The following is a 19,185-nucleotide window of genomic DNA, read 5'->3' as shown; positions in this document are numbered from 1 at the left end:
CACAAATGGTGGGTGGAATGGGAGAAGGGATAACCAATTGAGCCATTGTGCTGGACCCTGGAGTTGACTTCTAAGGAGTGGTCACATATGACATGGATGGTAGGAGCCACATTGTGGCTTAGCTGGTTAAACCATCACTTATAATGCCAGCATCTTATATAGTGGTGCTGGTTCAAATCCTGGCCGCTCCACTTTTGATGCATCTCCCTTCTAATGGTGCCCGGGAATGCAGTGAAAAATAATCCAAGTCCTTGGGTCTCCTGCACTTGGCTCCAGGCTCCTGGCTTCAGCCTGGCCTAGTTCCAGCTGTTGTAGCCGTTTGGGAGTAAGTTAATGGATGGAAGATCTCTTTTCCTAATTCTCCCTCTCTGTAACTTTGCTTTTCAAATATATATATATATATATATATATATATTTATATATATTTCAAATATTTGAAAATATATATATAAATATATAAATATATATAAATATATATATATTTGAAAATATATATATAAATATAAATATATATATATACATGAGGTGCCTTGGGTATAGGACTCCGTGCCACCCACACAGAGGACCTGGATGGAACTCTGGGTGCCTGGCAATTGCAGGCATTTGGGGTGTGAACCCCGGGGGTGCTGTGTCTTAGCTCTGCTTCTCAAAACCAACCAATCAAGCAGCCTGAGTGGCCCACTGCACTGTGACCTCAGGACTTGCCGGCTTCCAACTGTTACTCTTCCTTTCTCCGTCCACCTCCTTCCAGCCCTGGCAGTCATCGCTTCACCTGGACAGGAGGAAGTGGCAGGCCCAGGACACCTGTGGACTAGTGTGGTTCCAGGACCCGCCGCTGCATAGAGGAGGCTGAGGTGGGGTAGGCAAAGGCCTGCTTGGGGGCACGGGTGGGGGGGCGGTGCTCCACCGGAAGGCAGGTCCTTGTGTGTGTGTCCTTGTGTTTTTCTGCTGCAGGTGCCTGGCTCTGAGCCTACAGCTTGAGAGATGAGGGCCACAGTGCAAGAATTTGGGAGACAGACTCCCCACCTCGAGCACCTCTATCCCATCTCCAGGCAACAGGGGCCTGGGCTACTCTGGCCTCAGGGAAGAGATAAAGGAACACATGCATGTGTAGGGAGGCTTTGTTCTCTCCAGGAAAATGACTCCAGCTGTGTATGTTCCAGGAATGGGGGTATGGGAAGGAGGGCCCTGTCAGGAAGTGTCCCCCTCCCTCACCGCCTGCCTGACACCCCACCTCAGCCTCCCTTTCTCCCCCTTGTTCATCTCTTTCTCCTTTTCCCTGATCCCTACCCTCTAGGGAGAAGGCAGGTATATGAACACAAGCTCTGAGCCTGCGCCCACTGAGCCCGTGAGCCTGGCCTGGGTACGGTGGGGTGATCATGACCTTCAAGGAGGATACTGGTTGGGGAATGTCCCAGCTCAAGACTCTGCAACCACAGATCCAGGGGAAGGCGAGTGTAAAAGAAAGCCACCCAGGCAAGGAGTGAAGTGACAGTGACAGTCCCAGGACTGTGTGACCTTGAACCGGGCACTTTCCCTCTGCAAGGTTCAACATTGTCATTTGTGATGTAGGCAGATAGACCTAGGTGGCTGGGAGCAGATCCCGCAAGCTCCAGCCAGTCTAGCTCATAGCAAACAGATCCTGGGACTTGATGTCCTCACACCGGACTACCAGACCTCCAAGGCCTGTCTCCTGGGAGGGTTCAGGCTCCCTGGGACCACATCACAGCACCTGCTTCTCCAAGACCTGCCCTCTGTGACCACCTGGAGCTGCCCATCTTCCCCAGGAAGCCCTCCCTGCAGCCCCCTCCAACTTTACTGAATTCAATCAGGGCCATCTGGCAGGGCAGTAGACTTCCAGTCATAGGCAAAGACTTTAAGGGCAATGAGGCTGAAGGAGTCTTTGTTTCTGCCCTTTGACAGTCAGTATTTCAACTTGACAAAGAAACAGAGCTGTCCCACCTGCTGGTTCACTGCCCCAACTGCCCACAACAGTCATGGCTGAGCTGGGTTGGAGCCAGGAGCTAGGAAATCCACCTCAGTGTCACATGGGTGGCAGGGACCCAAACATTTGAGCCATCACCTGTTGCCTTCCAGCAGGCACGTTAGCAAGGAGCTGGGAGGGGAAGCAGAGATGGCTCCAACCCAGGCGCCTGTGCAGATGGCAGCCCCAGGAATGGAGGCCATGCCCAGCCATCCCTCCCCTGAGCCCCTGGGCTTGCCATGTGGATCCTCCCAGCAGCCACCCTTGGTGCGACCTTCGTTGCCTGGGCGGTAGGAAGCCCACATCTGCCCCAGTTTCCCCAGGAGACCTTCAGAGCCTTCTCACCTGGAGCCCCCTTGTCAGGATCCTATTCAGTTCCTGGGGTTTGGGGGTTCCTGATCCCCAGGACTGTCGTCACCCAGATTTCCTTGGGTGAATTGGGAAGTCACAGTGGGAGACATTTGGGGCAGGATGGGGAGGACAGACTGGAGGCCACCAGAACAGAGACAGAGACACTTTTTTAGTGATACCAAGTTCTCAGAACCCACAAGAGGCAGCCCAGCATGGTACTCAAAGCCAGAACCCTGTCACCTTACCATTGGTTCAAATCCTGACCTGCTCAATGTCCTGGCTATGTGACTTGCACTGTGACTGAGCTTCTATGGGCTTCAGAGTCCCCAGTTGCCCAATGGTCGTAAAGGAAAGCCCAGACAGAGGTGTGGTCCCTCCGTGTTGCAGGTGCCACTGGGTGCCAGTTCAGGGGGTGCTCATGGGTTTGTGTGCAGAGCCCAGAGCCCAGGCGTTAAGGGGGTGCACAGAGCATTCAGGGTGTGTCAGTCTGGCACAGTGTAAGGGCTCCCACAGTCCCACAGAACATCTGCACCAGTTAGGATCAGGGGACAACATGCCACGTGCTGAACCTGGGGGTGCAGCTCTGAACCCCTGAGGAGTGCCCGAGGCACTGTGAAGTGGTCAGACTGCTGTGTGTCCCTCTGATTGCTGGGTTCCCTTCTCCAACACATTCATCCGTTCGTCAGGCACTTGCCAGCACACATCTGTACTTGGAGCCACACAGGGAACTCTTAGCTTGGCTCAGGCTGCTACTCGCCTACTGTGGGGTCTGGGCATCTCTCCTGGCTGCTTCGGGCCCTGGAGTCTCATCTGGGAAGATGAGGACAAAGCCCAACACCATTTGGACCCTAAGGTTGTTGGTTATCTTATTTTTATTGGAAAGGTGGATATACAGAGAGGAGGAGAAACAGAGGAAGATCTTCCTTCCGATGGTTCACTCCCCAAGCAGCCATAATGGCTGGAGCTGAGCCAATCCGAAGCCAGGACCCTCTTCTGAGTCTCCCACGTGGGTGCAGGGTCCCAAAGCTTTGGACCATGCTCAACTGCCTTCCCAGGCCACAGGCAGGAAGCTGGATGGGAAGTGGGGCCACCAGGATTAGAACCAGCACCCATATGGGATACCAGTGCGTTCAAGGTGAGGATTTTAACCGCTACTCTATCACACCGGGCCCGCTCCTATTGTTTCTGGGCGAGACAGCGGGGATGGCAAACAGGATGAAGGGTGCGACCAGAGGCAGAAAGGCTTCCTGGCAGAGATGACACACATTCTGAGTGAGCCGGGCTGCTGGGAGGGTGTGGCAGCAGGTGCTCAGGTGTGTGTGTGTGTGTGTGTGGCGAGGTGAGACTGGATGATCTGGGATGTGGCCGGGACTATGTGGACACACTATGTGCACATAGCTAGGCCAGTGCGGGTGTCCGTGAGCTCCAAGGTGTGCTGGGGCCTGGTGGGGGATTGGAAGGCGGGGGCAGGTTGCTATAGGAGACCCTCTGGGACCCAGAGCAGGCTCCGTTCCCACTGTCACTAGTGTCTCAGGACAGCAGATGGCGCTCCTGGCCTGGACAAAGATGCTTCGTCCCCTCCTCCCTACACCCCAGGTGGCCACTTTCAGGAGTCCCAAGGCTGGCAGCAGCTTGCTTGGTTGTAGGGCCGTGCTCACTGCCTGTCCTGCATACCCAGGCTGTCTTCCTGGGTTGCTTCCGAAACAAGCTATTCCCTGGTTACAGAACAGCCACTACTCCTCTGGCCAGCCCCCACTGTCCTTTGCTCTTTCCAGCACTCAGCTTCTGCAGGCTCCTTGTGGCCACCTTCTCTAGGCAGCCCCCTCTGCAGGGGGTCTCGATCCCTAAGGGGCCCTTGACTTCTGAGTGTCAACCCGGTCACCTCGGTGGCAGCCGCAGCCCAGCCCAGGAAGAGCTTGCATGGCTCCTGATTGTGTACGTGGTGGGTCCTTGGTCTTTGCTGGAATGAACACCGCTAGACTCTCCATTGGAGCTTCGGGGAGGGGCAGTATGGACACGCGGACAGGGTCACACAGCTCAGAACTGGCAGAACTGCAGTGTGAACCCAGGTCCTTGCCCATCCCAGAGTCAGAAGTGCCAATGCCAAGCTGGGCCTCAGCTCCCTGCCTGTCCCATATACACACCAGCCAGGATTCCAGAAGACGTGGGGGTGGAATTTCCAGAGGCCCGGCCCTCGGCATGCCCCAGAATGCTTGAATCGGAGTGGGCACGTCTCCCTCTCCAGGCTCGTGGCCCATAGGAGCAGTCTGATCTCACACGCTCTGGAGATGGGAGTCTCTGTTTCTCTCTGTTGAGCTGGACTTTTGTCCCTTGGGCCTTACAGGACATTGAAGCCCCTGGTGGCCTCCATGCTCACCCCTCCCCTGGCAGCACTGTTCAGCCTGGCTTGGGTTGCTCTGTCCTTAGGGGACTGCTCCAGTTTCAACTCCATTCAATTCTGACTTCCGGATGATAGGTCCTGAGGGCCAGGTGCTGGGACACAGCACCCAGAGAGTGGTGTGGCTCAGGCACCCTCCAGCCCTGCCCTCTAGGGCAGATAACCTCTTCCTCTGAGCCTCAGGCTGAGCTGAGGTGAGCCAAGCTGCATCGTTTGGGGTTAGGGTGTAACAAAGGATTGCCTCCCCCCAACACCTCCCTTCTCCCCACATCACTTGGCCAAGGGCTGAATGCAAGTGAGGCTCAACAAAGGTGTCCCAAGTGCCCAGGACCACTGGGCGCCCTGCTGCGCATCAGGCTCGGGTGCCAGTGGAGGCCAGTGTGCTGTTGGAGGCAGGGGACAGCAGGTGTTGGCACCACAGAGGGAGCAGCCACCAGGCTGGGGGGGGGGGTTCCCTGGGGAAGTTCCCCTGTAGGTCTGCCCTGGAGGCAGATGGGACTTCTCTCTGAGAGCAGGGCGGTGGAGGCCTGAGGGTGCACAGCTGGAGATGAGCAGGTGCCACTCCAGGTCTGCAGGTGTCAGGCAGCCTGGGAGACTGAGACCCAGCGAGACCTGGGGTCCTAGGTGCCTCTGGTCCACGCTCCGACCTGGCAGGGGGGTGGGAGGTGAGGATCCTGGGATAAACCTGGGAGTGGGAACTCCGGGGGCGGAGCTGTCCCTCGTCCCTTCAGGCTGAAAAGGAGCAGGGCCCGTGCCGGGCAACCCAAGATCCTGCCTCCCTCACGTCCTCGCCAGCCCGGGACCTGCGTCCCGCGGGACCCCGCTTTCCCACCCCAAGCTCCCGAGGCGCGATCGCCCCCGGTGCGGTGCGGCGGCGGCCGCGGGGGCTGCTCGGGCCCGCCCCGCGCCGCGCCCCTCCTCCCGCTCCGCCCGCGCTGGGGGCGGCCCGGCGGCGGCGGCGGTAGCGGCGCACGCTTCCTGCGGGCGCGGCCGCTGTGGGCGCGGAGCTGCGAGGCGGAGCCGGGCCGCCGAGCCGGAGCCGCGAGCCGAGCCGCGCGTCGCTCCAGCCGCCGGGCCGCCGCCGAGCAGCCGCTCCGTGCCCCGCGCCTCGGGAACAAAGGCGCCGCCGCCCGCCTGCCCGCGCCGCAGCCGCCATGAAGCCGGGGCCGCCGCACCGTGCCGGGGCCGCCCACGGGGCAGGAGCCGGGGCCGGGGCAGGCGCCGCGGCCGGGCCCGGGGCCCGCGGGCTGCTCCTGCCCCCGCTGCTGCTGCTGCTGCTGGCGGGGCGCGCCGCGGGGGTGAGTGACACGCATCTCCCAGCCCCCTCCCCCGCGCGGGACCCCCGCTGCTGCCTGCCCTCCTTAGCCCCTGTCCGTGTGTCCGTGACCCGCACCCCTCATTACTCCTGTTCCCCGGGTCCCTACCCGACCCTTCCCCACCTCCCCAGGTTGCAGCCCCGGGCCCCTCCCCCACTGCCATTCCTCGCCCCTCCCCCGCAGCATGTCCCCGCGGGCGCCCCCCCCCCGTGGGCATCCTGGAGAAGGCCTTCTCCTCCCCCAACCTCTGCCGGTGGCCCTTGGGGGCTCCTGTCCCTCCCTTTTAGAACCCCTTCTAGCGGGCAGCCAGAGCAGGAACAGAGCGAAGCGACCCCCCTGGGAGAATGGGGGGGAGGCTCCTTGAATACCTCCCGGGGCCACAAGGACCCCTGCCCTACCTGAGAGGAGTTGAGGGGGTGGGCTGGGGTCGGGCTGTGCTGATGGGGCGGGAGACTGGGTGTGTCTTGGGGTTGGAGTGAGCTGGGCTCTACCTCGTGGGTGTGCCACTTACGGAATGGTGTGGCTTCCCCCTCCTGTGGAGGGGGGGGACACTGAATCCCCCCCATCTGCACCCCCAGTTGCTGGTGGAGGGTGACTTGGCGAAGGTGACCTGGAGTGGGGGAGTGACTGGGGGGTGACCCTGCCTGTGTGTCCAGCCGGGTGTGGGTGCTGGGGCTGTGGGGTGTGTCAGAAAGCTGTGCCCACCCCCACACACATCCTGGCAGTGCCACTGTGCCCCCTCTTGTGTTAGATCTAGGGAGGTGACCCAGTGGGCATGGGGTGGGCAGTGATCTCTGTCCGTTGTGTGCCCACAGGGCTGAGGGGGTGGGGCAGGAGCTCTGTGGGGGGGGTGTGCATGGGAGTGTGTGTGAGCGCACACCAGGATGTGTGTGTACAGGCGCCAAGGGGACCTAGGGCGTGGAACTGGGGTTCCCGGGGCCCAGATGTGTTTAGGTGGAGGTGAGTGTGTGAGAGGTGACTCGAGTATCAGAGTGGCCACGGTGGTGGTGGTGGTGGTGCTCGTAGGGTTGAGCTGTGCTCCAGCTCTGTCGCTGCAGGTGGAAGGACCACACCCCCTCCTTAGGAGGGGCAAGGCCTCCAGGGAGTCCCCGTGGGCACGTGGTCAGGTGCTGGGCACCATCCATCCTGGAGGCTGGTCCCCTCCCCCCACCTGGGTGTCTATCAACCTCAAGCAGTCTGAAAAAGGGAAGGACAGCGGGGACTGTTACGGTCTCTTTTGGGGCTGACAAAGTCCTCTACCACCTTCCCCCCAAATGGGGGCTTTCCGCTAAGGGATGTGAGGGGGAGAGTGTATGGCAATTCCCTGCATGAGAGCCCTGAGGCCACAAGGCTGGAGCAGTGAGGGGAAGAAAAAGGTCACACCCAACCTGTTCTGACAGCTGGGGTCACTGTCAGCTACTTGCACCTCCAAGGCCAAAGTCTCACATGGGCTGGGGAGTCCAGTCCTGCTGCTGTTAGCCATTCCCAGCGTGAGATTGACCTCAGCATTTCATGTCTCTGAACCTCTGCTTTGCCTTCTGCAGAATGGGGCTGCAAACCCAGGCCCGGGAGACCTAAGGTGGATGGGTTGCCATGTCTGCTGGTGTACAGGAGCTTGGCAGTGCTGGGTAGCTCAGGATAAACCGCTGGGGACCTGGAGGCCGGTGGCCAGGCACCTGCAGCCCCAAGCCAGCCCTGTCTCTCCCCGAGCCACTGTTCCTCAGTTGGGAAAAGAAGGCTGATGAGTGGCACCCCGTGAAGTGGTAGGAGTGAAGTGAGAACATTCTGGTGCACTGGTGCATGGTCGGGGTTTCAGCAAAGTAGCCTGCCCTGAGAGTGAAGTGGGGATGATGGGGCTCAGGGTTGACAGTGGTGGGGGATGGTGCGTGGGGAGGAGGGGGCTGGGCTTGGAGGAAGAGGAGGGGCCAGAATGGCCCTTTGCAGTCTTCTCTTGTCACTGCTTAGGAAAAAAAGGAAGGACATTGCCCCTCTCTGATCTTCTCAGGTCCAGGAAGCAAAGGGTTAAAATGGGTGGAGCCTGGTTGTCAGGGGTGCCACTGGGGAGGAAGAAGAGAGGACCAGGAGGCGCTGCCTGGAGCCAAGGGACGAACAGTGGCGGGCACAGGGAAAGGATAGGTAGGACGGGCACAGGATAGCAGGGTCTCCTGCGTTCCAGTGTGAGTGTGTGTGTGTGTAGGGGTTCTAGGCTGAGGTGGCAGGCTTTGGCTTTGCTGTGATGGCAGTGGATGGCACCAGGTGTGTGACTCCTGGCATCTCCTTTGTTGGGCGACCAAGTGAGCAGAGTTCCAGGGACAGCTGCCTTGGGGACCACCTTGTCTGCCATGCCTGCTTGAAGTCGCCATCCCAGCAAGGCTTTTCGGCCTTTCCAGAGTCCCAGCCAGGACAGACTCACGTGTCTCCCCTGTGTACTCCCAGGGCTGGGAATTCACTCCTCTGCAGCTGTGTGCGCTTGTCAACGTGGCTCAGTGTCTGCGCAAGGGAGAGATTGTGAGAATGAAAGAGGATGAATTTGGGAAGTTTTTAGAACAGTTCCTAGCAGGAAGGAAGCGCTCAGCTTATTGATCTCTTGTTACAAAGTTGCCATTCTGTGGGAGGCAGTTGGGGCAGGTGCCTGCTTGGCAGTGGGGAATAAGTCTAGGCAAGAGACTAGGCAAGGGTTCGTTTGGAAATAGGGGCTCCTCCTGGCTCTGCTGGCTGCCAGCTCCACTGCAGGTGGGGGGGGGGAGGGGAAGGTTGGGGTAGGAGGGTCCCCAGGAAGGCACCAGCAGGGGGTTTCCCTTCTTGTCTCCAGGTCTTCCCCTGGGAACAGGAGACCTCCCAGGGGGTGTCGGAAGGAAGAAAATGAGCTCCCAGGGCCCGCTGAGCAAAGCTTGCTGTGTTCTGAGCGCTCTGGGGATGGGGCCTTTTTAGGAGGGAGCCTGCAGGGAATCCCAGAAGGCTTCGTGGAGGAGGAGGGCTCTGGATTAAGCCGTCCAAGTGATTGCCTTCTGAGACTGAGGAGGCTGTGGCTCCTGTCAGCACTTTCCTTGGTTTTCTTACCTGTCGAAGGGGCAGGTTGTGGATTTACAGGACTGTGCACCCTGGGTGTAGGTGTAACGGTGTCCTGACAACACAGTGGAGGCCACTGCTCCCTGGGGAGCGGCCCACGGCCTCACATCTTAATTCCATGGCTTTCTTCTTGTTCTGTGTTAGTGGAGCTCAGGGTGAAGACTGCTGGTTCTCCCCCACCCTCCCGCTGCCCTGGCTCTTATGGGCTTGTGCGTTGGTTCCTGAGCCCCTGGGCTCCTGTAGGACAGTCCTAAAGTCAGCAGTTCTGAGGTCGGCTCTGGGAAGGGCTGTGGCGGCAGTTGGGGGCAGGAAGATGGAGTTTCCTGTATCGTGGGACCTTCACCCCCAAGCAGCCTGGAAGAGAGGGCTGGTGACTGTGCACAGGGTTGGGGGCGTATTCTTGACAGGTGGAGCAGGGAAGTACCAGCTCCTGGGATCCAACCCTCTCCCCGCCCCAAGCTGTGTGATCTCCTGCAGGTGCCTTTACCTCTCTGAGCGCCCTTCCCCCCATGCTTCCCCAGCTGGTGTTGAATGAGCACCTGCTCTTGCTGCCTATGGTCTTTTTCTTGCTCCTGTGCTGTACTTGGTGTAGCAGCAGGAGGAAGGGCTTGCCCAGGGGCCCTTCCTGCATCTCCTGGGGAGAGGAGCTTAGTACAGCTGTGCATGGCCAGTGCAAAGGAGGCGGGAAATGTTAGAATCTGTGGAGGAGCTGGGCCTGTAGAGTTACCCTTGCTCTGATGTGGCTCCAGGGTCCCTAGCCTGGGTGCTTGCTCTTCACGGAAGTGACCAGGCCCGTATGCGGTCCCCACTGACCCTAAGGAAACTTCACGGAGTCCATATATGTGACCTCGCTGGCCCCTCCCTGAGTCTTGGCCTCTCTGCACCCCACCCTACCCCTGCTGTGACCTAACAGGGACTGCTGCTCCATTGTGCCCTGGCAGGGTCCCTCTGTCTCCTCTTCTTCCCGGCAGGCAGGAGTGGCATCAAGTGCTGCCCTGTTTCTTGCTGATCCCCCACCCCCCTGGAGGGTGGTCACTTTGTGCCTGGGCCAGAACTGATGGTAGTTAGGTACGTAGGTAGGAAGGAGCGAAGGAAAACATGATGGAGGGATGACAGGACTGTGAGCCTGGGCTGGGACTCTGGGTACCTTCTGTGGGGTTGGCTGGGCAGGATCCTGCTGAGCCCAGGCTGTGCGCCTGTGAGGCCCCAGGGGGCTGCATGGGGTGGGCCTGCGGTCTGGGCACCCGGGCACTGTCCCCACCACAGCTGGGCGGGATGTGGGGGCAGCGGCTCCAGACTTGGACCCAGCCAGAGGAGCCCTGTGATTTTGTGTCTGGGGGCAGTGTGGCCAGAGCTGCGAGCTGCTTGGGGCCCAGCTGCTGTCTCCCGCCTTCTCCTGCTTCCCCCAATCCCTGGCCCAGCAGAGTGCAGCTCTGGCCTGGTTGGGGAGGGTGCTGCCCCCACACCTCAAGCCCCTCCTCCACCATGGTGTCCCATCCCACGTCAGAACGCTGGTCTGGCTCAGGCTCTGGTGACTGTCAACCTATCCCTTGCCTGGGCTCCCTGTCTCCTAAGATTCCAGGAGTCCGGGGAGCCTTCACTTCCGGCCCCCCGCCCTCCAGAGTGAGCCCTGGCCAAAGGGGGCGGCCTTTCCCCTCCCCCACTGGCCAGGCCTGGTTTCTGTGCCAAACAGGAAACTGTGATTACAGAGGAGTCTGGGCAGCCATGGCTCCAGGCCCGGCCAGGGGGCTGGGCTGGGGTGGCCCTCAAAGAGGAGAGAGAAGGCCCTTTTTCCACCTATAGCTCACGCAGAGGGCAGGGACAGCCCGGGCCTGCCATTGCTGCTAGCTTCCATTGTACCAGCTGGCCAAGGCTCGGGTCTCACCTGGTCTTGGGGCTTCTGTCTGTGTTGGAATGTGTGTGGTGCACGGTTAGGGGAGAGGGCTCCAAACTTGAAGCTGTTGAAAGAGCTGGGAATCTGGAGCCAGGGAATCCAGGGTTGAGATCCTGGTTCTGCCTGTTTCATGCTGTGCATCGTCGGCAAGTTTGCATCCCCTCTCTGAACTCTTTCTAACATGGAGCCTCAGGGTGGGTTGGGCAATAACAGCATGAAGTCACAGAATAAATAAAGCTCTTAAATGACCGAGAAGTGGGTTGTGGTGTGGGTATGGGTTTCTCTATTGACCTGCTGTGGTTTTTGTTCTTTGCTCCTCCCTGCTCGGGGTCTGACTGGAGTAGGGATATGGGGGAAGAGGTTGTCTTTCCCCTGGAGAGTGTGAGGCCTGTTTGATCCTGGACAACCCAAGGGGTGGGGACTGTCCTCAGGGGGCACTTCCTGGGGCCTTGTGGCAGCAAGCATGGTGGTGGGTTTGGGGCAATTGGCGATCCAGTCGTGGGGCAGAGGGCCAGCCCGGCTCTTCAGTGTGGGTGCAATCCGCTTGCCTCCTGGCTGGGACGAGCCTTGGCTGTGATGGAGCAGGTGGCAACTGATGGCTTCACAGGCCCTCCCAAGGGACTCTGCTGGCTGCTTCCTTTCCCCCCAGCCCCCAGCTGGAGACGGAAGAGGCCTTGTCTGAGAAGTGGGGAGGGTGCTGGTTCTGCAGCCTCCGATGGTCCCATTGTACCTTCTGAGCATGCAGTGGGAGGTGTTCTCCTTTCTTAGAAGATAGCACAGAGATGTTAAACGTGTCAGCTCACACAGGCAGGAACCCATGGAACCCTGTGTTCAGGTGCCCCCTGGCACCATGTCTGTCCTGGTGCTGCTCTTGTCATGTCCCCTGCACAGCTGTGGCTTCCTGGACTGGGACGGGACAGGGAGAGTCCTGCTTTTCTGAAATGGCCCCCAGCTTCCTGGCTGCAGATCGCATGTTGCTCCGTATCCTCCCGCCCTCCGCCAGGGTCAGTCTTGGCCTCAGCTCCTCTGCTAGAGCCTCCTGCACCCTGTCCTGTCCCCTGACTCCCACCCCCTAACATTGCCGCCACTAGCTCAGACTTTAATGAGAGTAATTTAGCATCAATCACCCGCCGGAGCTGGGAAAACTAATTGCAGCCAACTGATTGCCAATCCCACTGCCAGCACTAGGGGACTGCAGGCTGCTTATTAGTCCTGTGCCCCTCCCTGGCTGGGGCATGGGGGGCCCTTCACAGGGCAAGGGACTAAGTAAGGTAAGGCTGAGCTCCTGGACAGTTGGGGGGACGGTGCATTTGCTCTTGTGGATGCTTGGCGAAACCCATACAGTTCCCCTCTGCAGGACCCACAGCCAAGGTGGAGCCTGGGGTAGTCCTCGGCCCATGCCCTCCTCAGGGCTACCCTCACCCTGGGAGTGGGGTGACTGCAGCCAGATCCTCCCAGGGCCATACCCTGAAGGTGCTTTCTCTGTGCAGGAGACGGACCCAGGCCCAGGTGAAAGCAAGGACAGGGAGGGTGGCCAGTGTATGTGGCAGCATGCCGATCATGCCTCATTCCACTTCCTCCCCATCATGGCCCCAGGAGGCCTTGGGTGTGACTCGCTTCACAGCTGGGGGCATAGAGGCCCTGAGGTTTGGGTATTGTGGGCAGGATTGTGACTTTGGAGCCCAGACCTGCTGAGAGTGGTACAGATAGGTTGAGATGAACTTTGTTCCTTTGGCCAGCAATTTTGAGTGCCTGCTGTGTGCAGGCTCTGTGCTTGGGTCTCCTGTACCTTGCAGCAGGAGGTGTATTTGGGGTGGGCGTGTCTGCCTTTCCCCGACTCAGGCAGGTTCCCATCCCTGCCCTGCCATTGGCCGTGGAATGAACTTGGGCGTGTGATTCTCGGCTTTGGTCTTTTCTGTCAAGAGGTGCCGGGAGAGCTGACTACCTGGGCTGGAGGGGAGATTCCTTGTGGAGGTAGTGCAGCTTAGCTAGTTTGCAGCCAGTTCAAAGCAACCTGTTATCAAATGGTGGTTTTTGCTTTACTATGCCTTCCCTAAGACTATTGCATCTCAGAGATGATTCTGCCACCATCTGGTCACATGATAATCGACAATCTTTTCTCTGTCTGGGCCTGTGTTTTCACGGCTGTGAAATGGGGAGCTTGGTTAGGTTGACCCAGATGCCCTTCCAGTCATTGCTTTTGGGAAACTATTGTAAGAACTGAGGTCAGAAGGGGCAGGACCTGACCTGGGATGACCCAGGGAGGAAAGGTGGGAGGCCTGTTTTCTCCATTTGGCCCCTCTGTGGTTCCTCTTGTGGTCATGTCCCTGGTCCAGTTCCCCCTGCTCCCTGGGTCATGATCAGTGCAGGTCGGACAGCCAGCCATCTTGGGTTTCTTGCTAAAGGAGGAACACTGGCCAGAGTCCAGTTCCCAATTCCTGGTCCTGACTCTGCTGCTGATGGGTGCTGTCTGCTGTGCCCCCTCTGGCCTTTGGCCTATGTTGGGCACTGGGAACCCCATAATTTGGTCCCTGACCTTAGGAAGCTCACAGCTTGTGACCCAGCACAGGAGAAGGCCGGGGTTAGAAGTGAGAGGGGCGGTTCACTGTGGAGATTCAGGGAGGGCTCCATGGAGGAGGCGTTCTTCCAATCTTGCCTTGAAAGCTGGAAGTGCCTGGTTAGGCAGAGGGCTCAAAGTGGACAAGGCTCAAAACGGGGCTGCTGGATTAAGGAATTGGAGTGTGGTTAAAGGCAGCAGTTCTGAGCCAGAGGAAGGCATGGGCTGCATACGTGGGGGGGGAGGAAACAACTTCCCTTGGGGTGCTGCCCAGTGGCAGGCACTGGGTGCCTGGCCGTGTGCCTGGGGGTGTCCTGGGGCTGAAGAGTTGTGCCCCCCAGGATCTAGATGTGGATGACCCCAAGGGGCTCGGGCGCCCTTAGTGGCTCACAAGGTAGATGCAGGCAGAGGAGTCCAACCAGGGTGGTTGAGTTCCGTCTTGCAGGCAGAGAATTGGTTTGCAAAATGGGTGCAGCCGTGCCCCTGCTGAGGGGCTGGCATAAGATGCCAATGAGAATATGAATAGGATCGTTATTGATACTGAATTATGCCTAATGATCCCTGCAAGATGCTTTGCCCAGTGTGGAAAAACTCACTCCATCCTCACAACCATCGTAGGAGGGAGACGCTATTTATTCTGTGTTTTGTGGACCCGGAAATCAAGGCGCACAGAACTTTAGCAGCTCGTGCAGGTTCACAGAACAGGTGGGGGGCACAGGTGAGGTTTGAAGCTGGATCTCAGCCACTGCAGCAGCCCTGCTCTGTGCTGCTGTGGGTACTGCATGCCGAGTGTGTGTCCCGAGAAGATGCACTTGAGGTTGGTACAATCGGCCTGCGTCTCTGATCTTGAGCCGGCGTTCACCTGAGCCCTTTCTGTTTGGAAGCAGGAGCTGAGGCTAGTTCAGGCTAGGGGAAGGCCAGAGGGTGAAGGTGACAGCTCCGACGACCATGTTGTTTGTTGTTCCTGAGAGGAAACTGAGACCACAGCGTTGCTTTCTAGTTCTAGTGAGTGTGAAGTCTTGCGAGTTGGTGTTCCTCCTTCACATTTGGGGAAGTTGAAGTTCAGAGAGGTACAGTGGTTTGCCCAGTGTAACCCAGCAAGGTGGTAGTGGAGCTGGCCCAGGAACTGTGGCTCCTGCCTCAGGGTGGGGCTGGGGCATCTCTGTGGTGTTTCTTCCCTTTACCTGTCTTTGTTCTGTGCGGAATGCAGACCTAGCTCCTACTGCTGTCTTCCAGGAAGTCCAGATGCCCTCGTCCTGGATATTCTAAGCCAAATCAGTCAGTGCATTCAGTGCGCTGCCCGGTGCCAGCCCTGTGCATTGCACACCCCACTGCTGCCCCTGGGGACCCTCGGCTGTCCCTGAGTGCAACACGCCCTTGTCTCTTCATCCCTGCCGATTGCTGGCCCCTCCCTCCAGGAGCTCCTCTACCCACACATGTCCCCCTGCTCCGGCACCCCTGTACCAACCCCTGCTCTCAGCTCCCAGCCCGGAGAGCCGCTCCGCTCAGCCCTCCTCTGTCCTGCCCTCCTCTCCTGCCAGACAGTACTCTTGGCCAAGCCCCAGGGGTGTTCCCTGGCTCCCTGGCACCTGGTTCCTTGCAGGGTTGCCTGGCTACGCTCTGAGAGGCCTCACTTGGATACGCTGTCACAGCCGCAGGTGCCCCATGATGTCACCTCCCACCGCTCTGTCCCATGTGCCTTTGTTTGACTTTCCCTGGTCCTGAGATGGCTGCGTTGCTTCTCGTTTCTGCTTTCACACATCCTCAACATGTTTTATTTCTGGTTGTCCCCTGTTGTCACACCATGTCCTTCACACAGTCCCAGGCCCCTGCTCATGTGACCACCAAGCGTGAGGGAAGAGCAATTGGAGTGTGGCTGCAGGAAGTGGTGGGCAGGAAGGACTGCAGTGTGTGAGGAGGTGGGAACTGGTGGCCTTGACCCCTTGGGACTTGGAGAGATCTCCCCGCCCTTTACCTCCTCCTCTTTTCTCCCCCTCCCCATTTCTCCTTCCTCTCCCCACTCACCCCTTCCACACCGCCTCCCACCTCCCCACCCCTCCCCCCCCGCCCGGGACCACAGCTGAGTGGAGTTGTTGATCGTCCCAGCTGCACTCGTTGAGGCTGGGACCCAGACTCCGCCTGTGTGACAGAGGTCTCCAAGGCTGAAGGGTGGCTGGGCTAGAACCAAGGGAGTGCTCCAGTTCTCCCTCTGGAACCTGGAACTCAACATTTGCCTTCCTCTGCCCTCAGGAAGCCAGGTTCCAAGGGCAAATGCCACAGGAGTTGGCCCTCAACTTGCTATTGAGACGAGGAGCTTCAGTCTGGAGCCGGAGTGGCTGTGCAGGGAGAAGGGACATGCAGAATGCGGGTGGCATGCCTGGCTGCACAGGCCAGCTGCCCCTGTGCTTGTGGGGACACTTAGGTCTGGAGCCCAGAGGACAGCCCTGTGAGCCCAGGGGAGCCCTTGTTTCTATGTAGAACTACGGCTCTGGCTCTGTTCCAACTTTGTGGGTGTACACTTGTGCAGCTGCTGGACTCTGTGTGGCAATGCTGTGGCCTCTCCCGGAGGGCATCAGGAGTGCCCCATGTGCCAGTCATGCTCCCCCAATCCATCTCCACCCTGCCAGGGGCTTACTGCCAGCCCTGACAGCCTCCTGGGAGGGTGGTGAAGGAAGTTAAGGGAGACAGCCTGTCTCCTCCCCACAAAGTCAGTTGCATGTCCAGGGACGTGCATACCCATAAAGGAACAGGACACACTTAGCCACATGCGTGAGTTGCTGCTCTCAAAGGTTCCGCTGTGTCTGCTTGACACAGGTGTCTGAGATGTTCCCAGACTAGCTCAGGTGCAGGCACATGGAGGGCCCTAGGCACCTGCCCACAGACACCCTGAATATGCCTGTCTGTGCGTGCATTCATGCCTACAGTGCAAATACATGTTCAGGCACACATGTTACCAGGGTCTGAGCTAGGAGCGTGGGTCCTTAATCCCAGCACTTAATCTAGGAAGCCCAGGCCAGAGGAGCAGCTGGGCAGCTGGCCTCCTTAGAGGTGATTAAGGCAAGCGTGGGGGTGTGTGGCAGGACTGAAGGCTTGTTTCCTGTCTGCCTTCCAGGGACAGTTCCCTCCAATCCCAAATCAACCATCCTTGAGATGCTCGGAAGCTTGGTCCTGTGTCGCTCAGCAAATGCTAGGTGCAGGGGAGAGGCTGGGGAGGGGGTCCCCTTAGTTAACTGCAGGTTCTGGCCATGTGTCTTGTGGAAATAATTCTGATGAAGTAGGAAAGTGAGGCACCAGGAAATAGCAAGCTGGGGTGCCGAGAAGGGCAGGATGGAGGGGGCCTCAGTGGAGGAGAGCCCTGAGCTGCCTGGGGAATAGGGGATACTTGGTGGTCAGCACAGTGTGGTCTTGGGGTGCTAGGGGCAGAGTCAGCACAGAGCTGTGCCCATGAGATGTGGGGAATGGTGGTGATTGTGGGGGATGTGGTCATGATGCCCCTGCACCAGAGGTAGCAGTCCCCACTGTTCATGTCCAAGGAATTCAGGGAACAGGTTTGGTGGCCCCAGCCATATTCCTCAGCTGATGCCCTGCTAGGAGCTGGCCTGCTTCAGTCCTGTGGCTTCTCTTATAAGCTCCAACACTTCAGGGATGGGTTCCTGAGCTGGACTGCCTGGGACTCACCCTCCATCGCCACCTCCAACTGCTGCACTCATTCCTTTGTTCCCTAGGGGCCTTGAAGCAGTGACTGCCAGGTCCCAGGCTTGGTCTCCTTCTAGAGCAAGGCAATCAGGCTGGTGTGTTGAGGCTTGAACCCTCTGTGGGAAGGGTTCCAGAGGAGGCTTCAGGTTGGAGGGGCCAGTGTGGCCTGGAGCCCAAGGGATCTGGGGTCAGGGAAGCCATGGGCAAGTGATGGGTGAAGCACAGGGGGCAGTCCTTGTCCCAGAGTGCAGGGCACTCAGGGTCCTATTGCTGGCCAGTCTCTGGACAGCATCAGCTCAGTGGGGAGGGCTTGGGCTAAGGCCAGGGGTATAACTGTGAGCCCACAAGAGCTGGCAGGACCCACAGAGGCCCTGGGCTCTCTAGTGGCTAGTGGTGGTGTTGGGAGAGATGCCTGACGTTTTCTCTGACTTCCCCACGCACAGAGCAGGAAGTCCTCCATCTCTGCCATCCCACAGATTCTCTCTGACCTGCCTCCCCCAAGTAGTGTTACTTGTGAGCTCCAAGAGGCCACCTCTTCCCTTCTAAATGACTCTGTGATGGGGACAGGGAGGGAGGAACTTGCCCAGGCGGTGGAGCTGGAGACAGAGGGCTGAGGGGGCTCAGCCCAGTGAGGGTGCACACTTAGGGGCTGGGCATGCCGTGCACCTGCCAAAGGCCCGGCAGCTCAGGCCCAGGCCCAGTCCTCTGGATAGAAGGGCCCCTGTACAGAGACAGAGAGCGGAAACCAGCCGGGGGCTTGGCAGTTGCTAGCTGGTCTGGGTGGAGGCCAGGACCTAGGAGCCAAGTAGAGGTGAGTTGGGGTGTTGAGGGATGGATCCTGGAGCTGGCGCTGCCTTAGGTTGCCCGGGGTGGGGAGGGACAGGGAGGAGAGCAAGCCAGGCTCGTGTTCAGCCACTGGGGTCCTGCCTGGTGCCCTCTGCCCCCTTCCCTGCCATGCCTCTCATGCCTCTTGGTACACATGGACTAAAGACTGTGGTGCTGGAGGGGAGCCACCCAGAATTGCCAAGGGCTGTAGCTAGGGAAACCAAGGGCCAGGGATGAGGATGGCTGGCTGTAGGAGTGTGGTGTCCCCCACCCCCACCCTCGGGCTCTCACCCCAGACTCTGGACTGAACCTGCCCCTTTGCACGGTCCTCAGCTGACAAAGTGGCCATTGACGAGCACGGAAGGGGCAGTTGATGACAGTGGAGGAGCTGGTCCTCGCCCAGTGTGGTCTACAGAGTAAATGTTTACCTGGGAGCTGGGGGTGGGCCGTGGCGACTTCCCCTGAGGCCTGTTGGGGAGGTGGGGGTCTCAAAGTGGGGAGGATGTGTAGAGGGACAAGGTCAGGGTCACTCGGTGGCCCAGGAGGATCTGGTGTGACTAACATGCTGTGCTGTGTGGCCCTGGGCACTTTTCTTGCCCTCTCTGAGCCTTAGCCTCACCCTCTCTCTTTTTTTTTAAAGATTTACTTTTTGTTTATTAGTAAGGCAAATTTACAGAGAAGGAGAGATAGAAAGATCTTCCATCTGCTGGGTCACTCTCCAAGTGACTGCAGTGGCTAGAACTGAGCCAATCAGGAGCCAGGCGCTTCTTCTAGGTCTCCCATGCAAGAGCTGGGCCACAAGGCTTAGTTTGCCCTCTGTTGCTTTCCTAGGCTACAAGCAGGGAGCTGGGTGGGAAGTGGAGCAGCTGGAACACGAACTGGCATTCGTATAGGATTCCAGCGTGTGCAAAGCAAGGATTTAGCCACTAAGCCGGCATGCCAGGCCCCTCACCCTCATTTCTGTTGGGACCACAACTTTGTTGAACCGTGACTCACATCCCATACAGTTCATCAGTCCAAAGTGTGTGCAGTATTCTCCACTCATATCTGTGGCTTCACTTTCTGCAGTTCCATTTACCCGGGGTCAACAGCGGT

At 58.7% G+C, this 19,185-nt stretch overlaps 1 protein-coding gene across 1 annotated transcript in view; it reads left to right on the top strand.

Moving 5' to 3' along the window:
* Positions 1 to 5,887: 5,887 nt before the first annotated feature.
* The window catches only part of SDC3 (syndecan 3), a 33,042-nt gene continuing 19,744 nt past the window's right edge, over positions 5,888 to 19,185 (top strand). Inside the window, exons 1-2 of the mRNA XM_040974036.1 lie at positions 5,888 to 6,031; positions 6,628 to 6,654. Coding sequence (XP_040829970.1) covers positions 5,888 to 6,031; positions 6,628 to 6,654 — 171 coding nt within the window. The remainder of the gene's footprint in view (positions 6,032 to 6,627; positions 6,655 to 19,185) is intronic.

The sequence above is a fragment of the Ochotona curzoniae genome, unplaced genomic scaffold (genome assembly GCF_017591425.1).
Source record: "Ochotona curzoniae isolate NIBS_2020 unplaced genomic scaffold, NIBS_Ocur_1.0 contig_2404, whole genome shotgun sequence".
In the NCBI taxonomy this organism is placed as follows: Eukaryota; Metazoa; Chordata; class Mammalia; order Lagomorpha; family Ochotonidae; genus Ochotona; species Ochotona curzoniae.
The sequence above is the reverse complement of the archived record's forward strand: the minus strand, read 5'-3'. Positions and strand labels throughout refer to the sequence as shown.